At 49.2% G+C, this 15,491-nt stretch overlaps 9 protein-coding genes across 9 annotated transcripts; 5 read left to right on the forward strand and 4 right to left on the reverse strand.

Annotated features, from left to right (window-relative positions):
• Nucleotides 1-425: 425 nt before the first annotated feature.
• Nucleotides 426-1,041, reverse strand: POJ06DRAFT_302536 (Glyoxalase/Bleomycin resistance protein/Dihydroxybiphenyl dioxygenase). Its single transcript, XM_056190768.1, has 2 exons — nucleotides 819-1,041; nucleotides 426-763 (listed from the first exon to the last, which is right to left on the reverse strand). The coding sequence occupies exons 1-2, from the start codon at nucleotides 934-936 to the stop codon at nucleotides 486-488; spliced, it is 396 nt and encodes a 131-aa protein (XP_056042070.1). The 5' UTR covers nucleotides 937-1,041; the 3' UTR covers nucleotides 426-485.
• A 981-nt stretch (nucleotides 1,042-2,022) lies between these two features.
• Nucleotides 2,023-3,496, forward strand: POJ06DRAFT_257528 (uncharacterized protein). Its single transcript, XM_056188157.1, has 7 exons — nucleotides 2,023-2,485; nucleotides 2,555-2,731; nucleotides 2,786-2,851; nucleotides 2,903-2,947; nucleotides 2,993-3,080; nucleotides 3,135-3,226; nucleotides 3,274-3,496. The coding sequence occupies exons 1-7, from the start codon at nucleotides 2,135-2,137 to the stop codon at nucleotides 3,475-3,477; spliced, it is 1,023 nt and encodes a 340-aa protein (XP_056042071.1). The 5' UTR covers nucleotides 2,023-2,134; the 3' UTR covers nucleotides 3,478-3,496.
• POJ06DRAFT_212741 (uncharacterized protein) lies at nucleotides 3,497-5,414 on the reverse strand. The gene is made up of 4 exons (XM_056185468.1): nucleotides 5,213-5,414; nucleotides 5,051-5,163; nucleotides 4,314-5,001; nucleotides 3,497-4,260 (listed from the first exon to the last, which is right to left on the reverse strand). The coding sequence occupies exons 1-4, from the start codon at nucleotides 5,333-5,335 to the stop codon at nucleotides 3,511-3,513; spliced, it is 1,674 nt and encodes a 557-aa protein (XP_056042072.1). The 5' UTR covers nucleotides 5,336-5,414; the 3' UTR covers nucleotides 3,497-3,510.
• Nucleotides 5,415-6,417, forward strand: POJ06DRAFT_257540 (uncharacterized protein). The gene is made up of 4 exons (XM_056188158.1): nucleotides 5,415-5,635; nucleotides 5,695-5,784; nucleotides 5,834-5,975; nucleotides 6,028-6,417. The coding sequence occupies exons 1-4, from the start codon at nucleotides 5,562-5,564 to the stop codon at nucleotides 6,367-6,369; spliced, it is 648 nt and encodes a 215-aa protein (XP_056042073.1). The 5' UTR covers nucleotides 5,415-5,561; the 3' UTR covers nucleotides 6,370-6,417.
• POJ06DRAFT_257543 (uncharacterized protein) lies at nucleotides 6,418-7,268 on the reverse strand. Its single transcript, XM_056188159.1, has 4 exons — nucleotides 7,187-7,268; nucleotides 7,096-7,129; nucleotides 6,986-7,042; nucleotides 6,418-6,928 (listed from the first exon to the last, which is right to left on the reverse strand). Exons 2-4 carry the CDS (start codon nucleotides 7,126-7,128, stop codon nucleotides 6,464-6,466), a joined length of 555 nt encoding a protein of 184 aa, XP_056042074.1. The 5' UTR covers nucleotide 7,129; nucleotides 7,187-7,268; the 3' UTR covers nucleotides 6,418-6,463.
• On the forward strand, nucleotides 7,269-8,590 carry POJ06DRAFT_257544 (uncharacterized protein). Its single transcript, XM_056188160.1, has 2 exons — nucleotides 7,269-7,739; nucleotides 7,802-8,590. Exons 1-2 carry the CDS (start codon nucleotides 7,705-7,707, stop codon nucleotides 8,220-8,222), a joined length of 456 nt encoding a protein of 151 aa, XP_056042075.1. The 5' UTR covers nucleotides 7,269-7,704; the 3' UTR covers nucleotides 8,223-8,590.
• Nucleotides 8,591-8,928: 338 nt separating this feature from the next.
• Nucleotides 8,929-9,777, forward strand: POJ06DRAFT_239514 (ClpP/crotonase-like domain-containing protein; the record flags this gene model as incomplete). Its single annotated transcript, XM_056186042.1, has 2 exons — nucleotides 8,929-9,379; nucleotides 9,428-9,777. 2 exons carry the CDS (start codon nucleotides 8,929-8,931, stop codon nucleotides 9,775-9,777), a joined length of 801 nt encoding a protein of 266 aa, XP_056042076.1.
• Nucleotides 9,778-9,796: 19 nt separating this feature from the next.
• POJ06DRAFT_257547 (uncharacterized protein) lies at nucleotides 9,797-10,395 on the reverse strand. The gene is made up of 3 exons (XM_056188161.1): nucleotides 10,274-10,395; nucleotides 10,060-10,220; nucleotides 9,797-10,006 (listed from the first exon to the last, which is right to left on the reverse strand). The coding sequence occupies exons 1-3, from the start codon at nucleotides 10,364-10,366 to the stop codon at nucleotides 9,961-9,963; spliced, it is 300 nt and encodes a 99-aa protein (XP_056042077.1). The 5' UTR covers nucleotides 10,367-10,395; the 3' UTR covers nucleotides 9,797-9,960.
• An 85-nt stretch (nucleotides 10,396-10,480) lies between these two features.
• On the forward strand, nucleotides 10,481-12,811 carry POJ06DRAFT_257550 (THO complex, subunit THOC1). The gene is made up of 3 exons (XM_056188162.1): nucleotides 10,481-10,874; nucleotides 10,934-11,052; nucleotides 11,101-12,811. The coding sequence occupies exons 1-3, from the start codon at nucleotides 10,553-10,555 to the stop codon at nucleotides 12,319-12,321; spliced, it is 1,662 nt and encodes a 553-aa protein (XP_056042078.1). The 5' UTR covers nucleotides 10,481-10,552; the 3' UTR covers nucleotides 12,322-12,811.
• The last annotated feature ends 2,680 nt before the right edge of the window (nucleotides 12,812-15,491 follow it).

The raw sequence follows: 15,491 nt of genomic DNA on the forward strand, positions 1-15,491 counted from the left end.
TGGACAGAGCCTCACAGAGGTCGTAACAATATATACATATTGCACCGTATCGGAGGCAAGGGATGTCGGTTATATCATGAGAGATCCTACGCGGCATCTAATCCAAAGCTCTCGCATAAATTAGCCCCGACCTCGATGGCTCTGCAAGTCCGCATGTCGCGCGCACGCAGATCCTCCCACGATATTGCGATGCAGATGCCAGCGTCCAGAACTAGAGGACCCTGCAAGAATCTCAGTAAATCCATTATCACTCGGATAGGCACAGAAAGTCGCTGGACAACTTTATGCCACTCAATACTAGTCCGAGATACGCCGTGGGAGGTTTGGGCATAACATTTATGAGAGTCGGGATCCACTAGGTTGGCTTCCTCCTTAGCAGATTTAGCCCCTTGCAACAACCTGATTGTGCGGACCGCTAGTGAGTTGGAATGCATTGTATTTCCGCAGCATTGCATTGTTATTCCATTACAATTACAACAAAGGAACTAATCCTCGGATGGCCACTTGACAAGCTCGACATTATTTCCTTCTGGATCCAAAACAAATGCAGCGTAATAATCCGGCGCATAATTCTCCCTAATTCCTGGCTTTCCATAGTCTTCCCCACCCAGCTTGAGCGCCAGCTCATGGAACCGTTGCACCACGTCCTCGCTGTCGGCCTTGAAAGCAACGTGATTCTTGCCCACGCGCGTGTTGGGCCCACCGGCGATGATAAACCGTGTAGGGACACCAGGAGTCGCGAAGCAGACGTAGCCGTCATCCTCTAGACAATTAATGATTGTGAGTGAGTTTCGTGCTTGGCTGCATTTGAAGCTTACCCCTGTCCCATTTGACTTCCGCTCCCAGAAGAGCGAGGATCGGCTCGTAGAATGCACGGCATTTCTTGACATCTTTGACGTACATCACAACGTGGTCGATGAGGGCTTTGGGTGCCATTGTGACAACAGAACACTATATCTCCACTAGAAAGTCGTGACTAAGATGGTCTCAACAATGGTTTCGGTTTCGCATGTTGGGGCGCCCTTATATTCAGACGCTGCGAGGGCGAAAGGAGCGGCAGGTTAGGATTAGGGTCGCGTTCCTTATCGCACACGCGCCGCCTTCCCCGCGTGCCGGACGCGCAGTCACGGGATTTCGCGCCGTACACTGAGCCCGGACCGATTATCACTGCCGCTCAGCCTGACTCTCCAATGCTATGACCAAATCCGAAGTGTATGGCAGTTGGGGTCGGCCAATCGGACATACCGATCGGTATATCAGGAGCCTTCTGAAGTTTATCGGAGGCCAGTTAAGAGACATATGATATCTTGCCTGACGCTGTGGGCTCGGCTTCTCATTCCCTCTCGCTCTACGGCTGGTTTCAAGAGGGGTCGCAATCTATGCGCAACAAAGTAAAGGTTATTAGTTACAGTGATAGGCCGTTGATATCAGTCCAGAGCAAATCTGTGGGATTTCGCATTTCCCCAAACCGTGAGATTACAATAAGGCTATGAGTTAGCTTGCCGTGGACTTTAGAAGGTTTCGATGCATACGCGTCGTACATCCATCCGGACTATCAAGACTAATCTGACAGCTTCGGGAATGTTCCCATTAGTCTGAAATACTCTAGTAACAAGTATGTCGACGGTCCTCAAATCATAACGTAGATCGAACTTTGGCATGGAAATTCATAAATGCGACGAGCAAACAGAAACACTAACTCGCAACTGAGCAGCTGCAGCAAAATATCTCAGTCACCTCCTCGTGTGGCCCGCGACCATTTACCCTTTGTACTGGCAGAAATGTGTCAGATGTGATAAACTGTGCATGTTGGGCATGAAGCTGTTACACCGTGGGATCGCCGTTTGATAGCACGACATCATAATACTATTGCAGGCAGATCAACACATTTCAAATATTTTATGGAAACAGCCGCTGAATTTGCCCATTACGAACTTGTTTACACCAAACTGGACCTGATATTGCCGATATTGTCCATTTCTAGGAATAATTTGGCATTTATCTAGGTGACTCCCGGAACCACGTGACGCAGCCGAGTTCCAGCGACGGGTACGCCGCTGATCCGGCCCTGGCTCGTAAATAATATATCTTATCGACATCGTCACTACTCCGATAGTACATTAGTAGAATCGGCATGTCCGGCGACTGGATTCACAATGTGGCCGCACAATACCGGGCTGCGACGGGCAATCGTCCGCCAGTTCCAACTATGACTAGGCCGCAGCCAACCGCACCGCTCATTCAATCTCCGTTCTCACGCGAACTCCACAACCTGTCCCGAACACCGCTGGTACTCGAAGATCAAGCTTTGCTAGACGAAGCACTGGAGGCATTGCCGCTTGAGCGACTGTACTCCGAGGCCGAGCAGGCTGCTGAGAATGACGAAAGCTGGGGCATGCAGGATCACCTCATCCGGGCCTTGTTAAAGTGGTTTCGAGAAGACTTCTTTACCTGGGTGAACGAGCCGGCATGCACAAACTGCTCGGTATGTCGCTGATGTCGGGTTCATGGCTATATGTGCTCGAGTAAGGAGGCGCGCTAATGTCTGGTAAAGGGCGAAACAGCTGCAATCGGCGGCACGGCGCCAACACCGCAAGAACGGGGCGACGGTGCGGGACGCGTGGAGCTCTATGAATGCAAGGTGTGCAAGACGCTTGTGCGGTTCCCCCGATATGGGCATCCGCGGAAACTGCTCACCTTCAGAAAGGGCAGGTGTGGAGAGTGGGCTATGGTCAGTCATCCCTTGCTGTGCCCTTACTGGTGAATCGAAGCTAATGTTTGCCAGTGCTTTACGCTGCTGTGTCGCTCGCTCGGTTCCCGTGCAAGATGGGTATGGTGTGCGGAGGATCATGTGAGTTTATGGCGGTGACTGCAATCGCCCTGTCATACTGACGCTGCTTAGGTGTGGACAGAAGTGTATTCAGAGACACAGAAACGATGGATACACGTGGGTTTTCCCAGCTGAACTTTGACAAAGTGCTCACACATATAGGCCGATTCGTGCGAAACGGCCTGGGACCAGCCGCGACTATACGAGCAAGGATGGGGCAAGAAGATGTCGTACGCAATTGGATTTTCAGGTGGGTTGGGTTTGTGTTACAGCTGACATTAGGGAAATTACTGACATGACCTAGCTGAAGGAGCAACAGACGTGTCGAGGCGGTATATCCGGACTGAAGCCCGCCAGCTACCGAGAAACAGAATTCCCGAGAGTGAGCTAGTACTGGTCGGTATCGAGGCTATTGCATTTTGGGACAACACTAACAATATCAGAACCTCAGAGTGATAACTCAGGAACGACGACTACATTTTTCAGCAAACCAGAAAGCTGTACTCGAATCTGAGGACCACGCCGAGGAACGAGAGTTACAAAGCTACGCCGGCACTGCAGCACCGGCGTCCACGGCCGAACTGCGACCCCGTGAGACAGGCGCGGGAGAATGGACCGAAGCACGTGGCGAGAGCGGAAGACGTTGATCTTATATATTGTACACATAGAATACAGTTATACTAATCACCTTCCCGGTTTATGAGTTCTTTAAACTTGCGTCGGTCTTCGAGGAGCAGACTCTCGAGATCGATTTGTCTATCAAACTCTGTAAATCTCGGAACTAGATGCCGCCTTTTGCGTTTGAGTGGACGCTCCTCGGCCGTTACCGTATTGACGGTCGTGAACGGTGCATCTGTCGTCGCAACATATAGCCCCTCGTAGGCGATTGGCGACGAGCATTCTGAGTCCCGAGGTCCTTCCAGTGGAGAGGTTTGAACGCTTTCTCGGACAGCCCGTTCACCTGACTTGAATCCGCTAAGAGGCGAAGACGGTATTTCATTCGGTCGCGCACTTTGTGAGTCTTGAACCTGGACGACGTGTCCATCTGGTACTCGCAATCTGCCGACCTGAAGCGGCGACTGGAGTATCGGTGACCAGCGGACTTGCGTATACCCGTGTTCAACTGGCTCCAGACCCGATACTCTGGATTTCGGCGTATTCGGGGTTGTCTGAGTAGTTGACGGCGGTGGTGGGCGTTGGTACGGAGGCGGTGACTGGCTCCAAGCGCATATCGGCGACGATGAACGCGCCATTGGCGGCGTAGATGACACATGGTCGACAGACTGAGAATGCACTCCACGGTGTGAACCCCGTTGTTGGTCTTGTTGCGGATTCGGCCGCTCACCGAGAGGCCGGTAAAACACTGTCGTGCTCATTATTGTTGGGGCGATTTTGAGAAATCCGTCTCTGTATGGTACTTCCAAAGGGACCTTGAACACATTAGACATAGACGATCAGTAATATAGATAAGCGATGTGCCTACTGGTACGTCCTCCGCGTCCTCGTCGTCGAGACCGGTTTTGGCAACAACTTCGGACCTCGACAACTCCATAGAAGTGTCAACTCGGTCGCTCCCAAACGACGGTTCGTCACGCTCTACAGCAGCCTGCTCTATCTCTGTTCGCTCTGCACCCTCGATCGACGAGTTTGTGGTCCAGTCCGCAGGCGGCTGGGTCGCAAAGTCTGAAACACTAATCTCCTGGGTTTGTTGGTTCTCCTCGCGCGCGCCGTCGCCGACATTGGTCGCAATTTCTGTCTGCGTATTCGCGACGGGTTGATTAGGCGTCCGGAGCTGCGTCGGCGTCTTGAATTTCTCGGTCTTGGGAGACTCAGGCGACACGCCCTCGGCGCTTCTCGGTGCGACCGCGTAGCGGTCCCGTATCGCTGCTCTGACCCGCATACTTTGCCGCAGCATATGCGGGTCACCCAGTAAATCCGTGCCATCAGCGCCGATGTACGCGAATTTCGTGATGTACAGTACCGGCACCAGTTTGCTCTCTGGTTCGGGGATGTCGGCGTATGTTGTGGCCAACATAGGTGTCGATGCGTCCAGATCGACGCTGATGATACCGGAGGGGTTTATGGCAATAGACGGCATTAAATGCAGACGGGCAGACAAAATCCGGATGATGCAGCCTTTTGTGTTTTCAGTAATGCGGCGGGAGTACGTTCTATTCCAGTTAGTCGTGAAGAATTATGCAGCATTCACCGGGGCCGTACGACGAAAATGTGCGGGCACAGTGAGGCGAGAATATGGCGTGAACGATGTCGCGTTTGTCGGACACCAAAGTTTCGATATATTTCTCTGGCGGGTCGGATTCGTATGAGATGAACTAATCTATTAGCACTGTGAACTTAGCTGGAAGACAGGGCCGCGCGTACCTTAACGACCTGAACTGGTCCGGACATGCCGAAATCGAAAACATAATTTGCCAGATTTGCCGCGTCGCTCAATAACTTGATCACTTGCTTCTTTAGAAACGGTTTCCTGAGTTCTGCGGTCATGGCAACGACATAGTTAACTGTTAACGGTGAGTTGGGCTGGTTGTGGTGGATTGATGCGTCCGTGAGGCTCACGATACAAAGGGTCCGTCCAAATGCGCGGCGCATCGCGGAGCTGACACAATCGGCCTTATCGCACTTGGTTCCACAGTGTATTCATTGTACGCTACTCTCGACAAATAGGAGGAGACATTTTTCAGATTGCGCCGACTGCGCTTGTGTAATCAGAATGAGTGCTAATGTGGAATTGATTCTCGAACTGTCCATGAAACGGATATCCGCCCTGCAACTAATCAAGGAGACGTAAGTCGAGGCACGAAGACAAGAATTAGTGGCATAATGCGAAGGACTAACTCAAGCAGGTGCGAGAACGAGGTCTATTTTCTCAACGTAATGCTCCTGACGAACAAAGACGTGTCGACTATCTTTGACAAACGGCGGTACGCTAAACGGTAAGCTCGCGATGCGGTATTAAGCCCGTAGTGCACGCTAACATAGTAGAGCGGCGAACTTTTATTATCTCGGAATATCACTGTCGAATCTACTGGAATGGGCGGATTGGTCTGACTATATGAAGACGTTTGATGCCCTGTTGCACGAGTACGAAACCTACGTCGAATCACTAGATCAACGGCAATCAAAGGCATGTTTGCACGATTTATGTATGTTGTCCGTACTCCAGTTAACGAACCAAGGGCATAATGTTTTGGTCGTCGAAATCGCGAAACCAGCAGCCCGAGGTCGAATATGTGCACCTCATGACGCCTTTTGTCCCGTTCGACCTCGACTACTCCGAGGTCGTCATCATGTTGTGTGAGACACTCGTGCAGCTGTACAACAAGATTCTCGAGCTCGCCGTCGAGCAGGACGAGCATTTCCCACTGCCGTCTGTTCCAGGCGAGATATTTCTCCGGGTGGACGGACTTGTGCGGAAGATTGTGGTTACTCCGCTGATCAATGCGTACGAGTCGTACTGTCGGACACAGATCCAGTCCGAGCTCGACGGCGTCGAGACATTTTGTGCGGGCGGAACCTAATATATCCTGAAATGGGCAAAGTGTAGAAGTTGTAGACTAAGCAACTGTACCGTATCGTAGATACCATGCATTACCAGTGTACAAATCTATGAGTCTAATGAAACGTCCTAACCGGATACTCCTCACTGTACATTCCACTCTCCGACTCAGTCAAGAGCTCCCACTTCAAGTTCTTTCGCAGGGGCGTGGGGAACGGGGGCAACCCGTCCTTGTCGAGGATTTCGCCAAAGATGATGTCTTTCGGGGACTCCTTAATCGCATCGGTCAAACTCAGCGACCCGTCTTTAATCGTTGTCAAGGCGTTCGCTCCGGCGTTGCCTTTTGCGATTCTCGGCACGGCAGCTGATCCGTACAGGAGAAGACCGCCGATGTCGGACTGGCTGTACATTGCTATCCGGGGATACGCACGGCGGGTATCCCGGTTGTAGTACTGATTGTCTGCGATGTCTGCCGCTGGCAGAGTCGTAGGGTCGCGGTATGTCGCTGCTTCGGGGCGCGAACCGGTCGATGGCACTCTGTAGAGCGGAACCAGTGGATTGCCGGTCGATCGATTAGGATCCTGCAATGAACCCAATTAGCATCATGCCGAATACTTAATGAAAGGTATGACACCTACCACCGCGAGCATCTTCCGGATCTTCTCCCAGATACCGGTCGACCTGAGCGAGTATTTCTACTGTTGTTAGCTACAGAGTGTCTAGGCAAGGTGCTAAGTACCAAACATGCCTTCGCGATACTAACGGGACCGCCACTGGACATTCTGAATAATAGCTTAGTACTGCTTTATACATAATATGCGATCATGCCACTCACTTACCTGTCAATAACCCGTGTATGTGATTTATACGAGACTGCCACTGCAAGCAGATAGGGCGCGAAGAATATCGCAAACTGCAGGCCAATCAACAACCGTGCAGCTTGAGGGCCGGGTAAATCATGAGACTGCGGACCACTGCGCCAGTTGACTAAGTTGTGGGACAGCGGGAGTTCGATTCTCGCCTAGTGCAATTATTTATTTTACTACAACAGTTAATAGCCGCGAATAGCCGCACAGTGAGTTCATTCAGGGATCTCGTGCACTGCAAAGAACTGGTTCTTTGGTAACTTAAGCAGGGGCAATATCTACATACTGGATATTGTATGGTTTGTCACATGGCGGGGATCAGCAGACTGCCTGGCCATTCCCTATGACGTTGTCCGGCCGCGTGGCTGTCGTGATGATCATTGCTCTCGTTCGAACGTTTAGCCCAGGTAATATTATGCTATATATACCCGCCGAGCTCAATCTCCTTGCTCTTGTGCTGTGAATTGTCAGTTGCTACTGCCATCAACAAAATGTCCTTGAAATTTTTCCCGTCCGTCACTCCCAGGTAGGGTTGTCAGAATCACAGGATATGCATGATATATGGACAATGCAAACTAACATCGCCAGTGCGATCGCACTCGGAACCGCCTACTCACACGGCGCCAGTCTACTGCTTTCGGCTCCGGTTTTTGGCTCCGTCTATGACCGTGTGAAAACATCCGACACTCCCGAGGAATTTGTCAAGTCCAAAGAAGCCGCCGGAGCGCTCGCGGTCTGGGGCTCGTCCGTCGTAGGCTCGGCCGCAAAGACATACGCCGTCGCCGCACTGCTCCAGTCAACTGGCACAGTCACCAACAAAGGTGCCATATATCTCGGTACTCTACTCTTTGCCATCAGTACCGTCCCCGGCGCGTTCGTCAACGTGTTCGCCGAGAAGCGGCCGCTCGATTACGTTCTGGCAAAAATCATTGGAGAGCTGCTCGACACCGTCGGTCTCGCCGCCGTGCTCAACTGGTGGGGGACACGTCCAGTCCCGGATGTTGTCTGATTAATGAAAACGATGTTGTGCGTGTTAACAATTGTTATATATATTACATAACTTATTGTCGTCGATAATAAATAAATGCAACAATTACGACATTCATTCGACGAGTCTGAAATAGATATCTGGATCATTCCAATATCAAATCATCGAGCTTTTGTCATTGTCTACTACATTTCCGATATGGCAGTCTCGCGTTGTCAGACAATACTATACTATCAATTGCATTGACCAGATTCTGATGTAACTTCTCCGCAATGCCAATCAGTATGCAGATCGATCGAGTCAACGCTACTCTGTGAGCCGCACCAAGTGGCTCGGCTATTACGCCAGGTTTAGGGTTGCGTAACTGGAACATTAGCGGCTGGTTTAGGAGGTCAAGTGGATAATATCGCATTAGTTATGATTTGGCCGTACACAAAATCACTTGTGGACACAACTATTGCGCTTTGTAGTATTTCGAATTACCCAATCAGTAGCATAATAATTTGATTTGGGTCAATAGGATCTGCCGATGAATTTTGTGGGGGCCAATGGCGCATCGAAATCGACTCTTAATAGCAGTAAGCTAAGTCGACCTCGTGTGCGGCGAACATCCTCGGCTCAGATGTGGGGTTGGCATGGTATAAAAATAATATACAATACCGTTCTCTCCACCATTCTTGATTTGCACCAAATACTTAAGAGCAACTGTAGTAGCCAATACAATGCAATGCAGCTTCCAATTGTATTTCCGGTCCACAATGCCGCCTCAAAGGGCAACATCATCCTCTCCAAAGCAGACTCAGGCAGATACTACCTCCTCACCATCAACTCCCCACCCGACAACCGCCTCACCCCAGAGATGTGCGTCACACTCGCCCACGCCCTAGACGTGCTCGAAGATTCATTTTTGTCTGGCGAGAAACTGCCGCTCGTTACAACGTCCAGCATCCAGAAATTCTACTCCAATGGCCTCGACCTCGAGCTCGCGCGGTCAACCCCGGGTTTCTGGGACAACGCGCTGTATCCGCTGTTCAAGCGTTTTCTCCAATACCCGACACCTTGCATAGCCATGATCAACGGGCACGCGTTTGCTGGTGGATTTATGCTATCCATGTGTCACGACTACAGAATCATGAATCCATCCAGAGGGTTCCTGTGTTTGAATGAGCTAGAGTTTGGTAGGTCATTTTCTGTATGCCACTATGCATAGCCCGTTAACTGATCAGGCGCACCGTTGACATCGCCCATGTCGGCTATATTCAGATTCAAGCTTACACCAGCCGCTTACCAAAAGTGTGTGCTCGAGGCAACCAGGTTCACTGCTGATACCGCAATTGCCCACAATCTTGTCGACGCAAAGGGCTCGCTGGCAGACGTGGACGAGTTTATCAAGGCACGCAACATCGGAATGTTCGCAGAGTCCCCAGCGTATGGACAGCTGAAATCAGAAATGTGGCGGGAGATAATAAATTACTGCGACACTCCGTTCGCTGAGGAAGAGGCCCGGATCGAGAGCAACATCCATCGAGAGGGCGAGAGGAAGAAAGCGAGGGCACAGATACGAGCCAAGATGTAGTTTGATAATAAACATTTTTAGCGCCTAGTCCAATATGCAATCCAACCATGCCGTACTCCAAACCGATTGTAGAAATTGTACCGTTCGTATGTACACTCGCTCAAGACACTTACTTATACATCTTCCAGTGTTCTCATAGCAAAACAAACCTATGACAGATCCTATCCTGATTACGACACCGTGTTATACCCGTTTCTCGAGATATGACACCCGGTTTTTGAATTCCTTCCTGTGTTCATTCGTCAGCAATTCCTCAGAATAATAATGAAATTCCAAACATACACTATCTCACCGATCCGCTTAATCTTTGCAAACTCAAGCTCAATCTCGTCACACCGCTCAATAATAGTGCGCAGCCTGTCCATCTCCCACGCCGCCTCGTCCGCAACTGCAACGCATTGCTCGTGGTGTCGTTCGGCTGACTGGCATGTTTGTTGAATGAGCTATCCAGTTAGTACGGACTAGATAGAGGAGTGCACGTGCTGGCCGAACATACGTAGTTCATTCGCTCCGAGACGTCGGCTATTATTTTGTCGAACTTGGTAGAGACTACGTCTATTGACTCTTTGCTGACCGATGGCAGGTCCATTATTGTGTCAGTAACGGTGGAAAGCAAATGTGGGGACGAAAATGTCGTCGAACTCAAGTCGATCCGAATATAAATCGAATAACCCTAGCCTCATCCGCCATCAAACCTTGCGCCCTGCTCGCATCGACCGCATGTCACTACGACTACAACTGAATATCTCGCCGATATTTAATTTTTGATACGGATATGGACTTCGGTGCGCTTCCGAACGAGTCCGCCAGCTCGTCACAAGCACACTCGCCTTCCGGGTCAGTATCGACATCGCCACCGCTCGCAGATATCGTCAACTCGATCCCTCTCCGACCGGACGCTCTCACTGTCCCACTCGAGCCGGCAGATTTGCCGGACATTCTCCAAGGTTTCGTGTCCGAGTCCACAGCTACGACACTGATTCTCGAACTCGAGGGCAAGAAACTGCTGTACAGCTGCGCCACGATCGAGAATGACACGGAACGGGTGCAGCGCGTATGCAATTTGCTTGACTTCGCATTAATCCTCTACGAATTGGGTATGCCAATCACGCGCGTTTGTTAAATCATGATATGAAGAGAGAACCTAACTGGACAGGACACTGTGAATTGCGTCTCACTCACGAATATATTGAAGACCTGCTCGACATTCAAACGATTGACTGGTGCCAATCATTCTGGCCATACATTTTGCATCGCGAAGACCGCCTCGCCAAGGTATGTAGTTTGCGATGATTACGCTCCTCTTTATGCTCACGGCTACAGAATCTGGACGGCCAGAAACGGCCGGGTCGGGATTTGATCCGGTACTGCAACGCTCTGCTTCGGCGCCTTTCAAAGACACAAAACTCCTCATTCGCTGGGCAAATCCTCATATTTCTCGCCAACGCGTTCCCGCTCAGTGAACGATCAGGTCTCAATCACCGAGGTGAATTCGACACGGATAATATCACGGTCTGGGAAGCGGACGATGAACGGAGTTTGTATAGTCGGTTTTGGTCACTGCAACGCATATTCGCTGATCCTACCACATTGTTGGCAAAGCCGGAATTGCAGCCCGAGTTTCAAGACAGTCTCAAGACGGTCATGGACGAACTCCGCCGGCACACATCCGCCGCCGGCACAACGAGCCAGCGCACAAAATCGCCCGCGTCTGTCATGCCCACGCCTGCTGAAACGTCGGCGGTAGGCACCCCGATCGAACCCGAGGACGAGACCACGTTCGCACCGAAATGGCTCACAAGCAAATCCTTGTTTGAGTTGCAGCTTCAGGACCCGTTATTCCGCCGCGCGATATATGCGCAAACCTACTTCCTCTGTGATTTCCTTCTCGCCCATGTAGTGGACACTCCACCTCCGACCGGTACGAACAAGTCGGTCATATACCCACGCACGATCACACCTGACCTCGCCAAATTCTTGAAAGCGACACAGGATACGATTTCGCGGCCGCCGAGTGCATGGGCGGCAGTCGGTCTGGAGCCTGCCTTCACGCGATCTTTGAAATCTGTCGTTTCACGTGACGCAAATTGGCAGGGTTGGAAGTTGAATAACTCTCCGTCTTTCGAAAAGCCCTCCGTTCCGGCGTCTGAAATCGAGCAAGCCAAGCGAGAGATCGACGGCCGGCGAGGTATGAAACGTGCCTATCGATTCAAAATGGGCACGCCAGCACTGTCGCGGTTGAGCAGCACGCCGACAGGAATCGAACTATTGCGGAACAAACAGCGATATGCGATTCCTGATCCGGAAGTCTACTGTGAAAAGATTCGCGAAGCACGGGACGTGCTGACGACCACGACGGATCCAGACTTGGTGAAGGAGACGAAAGAAGGGATCGCCTCAAAAGAATGGCGCGGATTACGGGCGGCCAGGGCCCAAAGCACAAGATATGACTTTGCGCGATATTTTACGGGACGCAGTTTGGAGGCTTTGTTTGGTCCGGAGAGCGAGACGGAGCCGAAAAAGATCAAGACGGAGAATATGTGATATGCGTTGTACAATAGCAAAATAGAATGTAACATAGGGTTCTAGATCGGATGAGCTGCACAAACAATGGCCCCACATGATCTTTTTACTCTTGATTAGTCGCTGACTCACCGCGCCTACTGGTCGACAATTTCTCGCGGCGGTCCCCTCTGTGCAAGCAGCATACCGGCGACTAAGTGCTCAGGAGGTTTGAGTATTTAGATAAATTATTGCTATCCTCTGTTTGTCAACTGATGATGTGATTGGAAACAATAGGAAACTAGGCACAGAACAGACAGAATAACAGAAACGCTCTGCGCGCAAATAACAGCTTGTTCTTGTGGAAACGAGCTAGCCTAATTGTTATTTGCGATACGGGATGAAACCCAGGATAATTAGGGATCGGCACGGATAAGGATTTTCGTTATCCATATCCGTATCCGTATCCAGGTAACATATCGTTATCCGTATCCATATCCAGAAGAAATGGGCTTATCCGTATCCGTCATATCCATGGATCTCCACCTAGGAATGACAAAATATGAATGAAAGATATTACAACCATCACTAATATGAAATACACCGTTCAACTGGGCTAAAAATTAACGCTAGGGCTGTTGCGAATACGAATATTCGCAGATATCCGCTATATTCGTTATTCGTATTCGCAATTCAAAACAGTGCGAATAATATTCGCTAATTTTATTCGCAGGCTTAAAGTATGCGAATACGAATAATTATTCGTTATTCGCAAGTTATCACGTGACATGCTTGAAGAAGCTAGAAAGTTGACTAATTAGGCAATAAGTATATACTGTAGCGTCCAACTGGGTCAGGGTTAGGGTCAGGTTGCGTAAGAGCTAGTAAAATCATGGTTTACAGTTATCATCTCATTTTATAGATAGCAGACTAGCAGACTAATTTGTTTCCCGTCAACGCGCAACTGAACGGGACATCCGATATAGAAGTAACTACTCAATAATTTGCGAATTGCGAATATTGCGAATATTCGCAAAGTTTTAGCGAATAATTTATTCGCAATCGAAAATTGTTGCGAATAATACTCGCAGGCTTTATTCGCAACCCAAATTTTGCGAATAATTATTCGGGCGAATATTCGTTGCGAATAATTATTCGGGCGAATATTCGTTGCGAATAATATTCGCAATTACGAATATTCGTAACAGCCCTAATTAACGCTTTCTTCAGCTTATGAGTCAATAAGACCGTCGAATAATCGTCAAGATCGATCCGACGATCCATACATATGAACCCGGCTCACCTTGCTCTGCAAATGAGCTGGTATAATATACGTAATGGATCGGTTTATATTCACACATACAAGCTGTTGTTATTGTTACGGTTTCCACATTCGTGCCCAATTCTATTATTGCTCTGATCGACTGCGATATCTGAATCACAAGAACTAAAATTTTAAATTTTTTAACTAACTAGTTAAGTTATCAGATTTATAATTAAATAAGAAAACGAAATAAAATAGAAATAATACTCACAAAATAAAAAACTGATATAAATAATAATTAAAGCATGAATATAATATTAAGGAGTTCTACTACAGTACCATTATTAACATTATTAAAAGAACGAAGCAAAGAAATACAAACGGATTTTATTGCGACATATATGAACTCTTTAACAGAGTCAATAGGCTCATAGTCTCCCCATACATTCTATGCCGGCGCAATCCAAGCAAGTCTCTCCCCTGGCTGAACAACCGCTCACAGGCAACTTCAGAAGCAGGGAGGGGGAGGAAATCGCGAGCAGCTCGCGCCATTTGGGGATATTCCTCTTTATGAGTGTTCCACCACTCAAACAGCCAGTCTTCGTTACCATCAGTATTTGCGACATTAATGACAGCATCGTCAAAGTACCGATCGATGTCGGACACATGCCTTGACTGCGCGTGTACTTTTTGTAACAGGCGCAATTCTGTTGATGGGTTTGCATGTTCCGACGGTTGAGCAAACGATAGCGGCGGCTGCGGCTTATGTTCCGGCGAATAAAGCTTGTGGAGAAGCCAGCCGAAAAATTCAAAACCTCCCTCGGTAATAATCTGCTTGATAACTTTATTTATGTGTCTTATCCGCGGATATCCGTGGATAATATCCATGGATATGACTAATCAAGATTGCTTTATCCGTATCCGTATCCGTATCTGCCTAATGTCTATCCGTATTTGTATTTTTGACAGATATCCGCGGATATATATATCCGTTATCCATGTATCCGTGCCGATCCCTACCCGGGCCAGGAAACGGTTATTAGACAACGAAGAAACAAAATGGCGCTGGATGATGCCTGCGTGCAACATACTTCGTGACTGGAGCCGGGCTACACTTCCATTTCAGTGAGAGTAATCGAGGAGTTCCCCGTCCGAACAGTAACGTGTTTGGGTCAGATTGTTCTGGAACTGTCCAACAATTGGCTGTCTAGGACTTTGTGAGTTTCGCGGCTCTGAATGGAAATGGGCGAGATAAGTCTTAACAAAAAAGACATTTATTTTACAAAAGTGTTACCTAGAGAGAAGAGAAACAAGTTAGGCTATAGCATATCATAGGCATACTTGTTTGTGTAACCCTACCCGGCAAACCAATACGCCTGTGTCAATCCGTCGAAGACCTTTGAAGCGGAGACCGCGTCTTATCAGCTCATCCTGCCCAGTAGCCTGTTAAAATACTACGTGCGACTATGTCAGGGTGTGAGTGAGTGGCAGCATATGAGACTGCCAACAGCATTGCTGTACGGAATCTTGCGCATCACTTAATTCCGAACAAGGTTGTAGGGCTCATAACTAATTGCGAGAATTGTGGTGTGCAACAATGAGCAAGACGTGCGATTGTAATGGGTTCTCTGGAGACTCACTGAGCTACCCAAATTCTCGCCGATGTACTCTGTCCGTGCCGGTAGACTTCGAGCGCGCGTTCGTCTGCGGATCTGGCATGACAATGTCAACCGTATTGCCTTTGCCAAGTGCTGGTTTAAGCTCCCTTGACCATCGAACGTCTATGCGAAGATACTTGAAGCTTTGGTGGTTCGGAGCCTCCTGTAACGAGAGTCGCGAAGTAGTTAAAAGATGTGCCAGATTCTGACTATGTCTTGGACTTGCTGTAGTTCTAAAACGCGAGCGTTAGACGTTTGAAATGAGGAGATTGTGATTGGAGGGTATTGCA

This window comes from Lipomyces tetrasporus, assembly GCF_029532465.1.
Source record: "Lipomyces tetrasporus strain NRRL Y-64009 chromosome Unknown POJ06scaffold_8, whole genome shotgun sequence".
NCBI lineage: Eukaryota > Fungi > Ascomycota > Lipomycetes > Lipomycetales > Lipomycetaceae > Lipomyces > Lipomyces tetrasporus.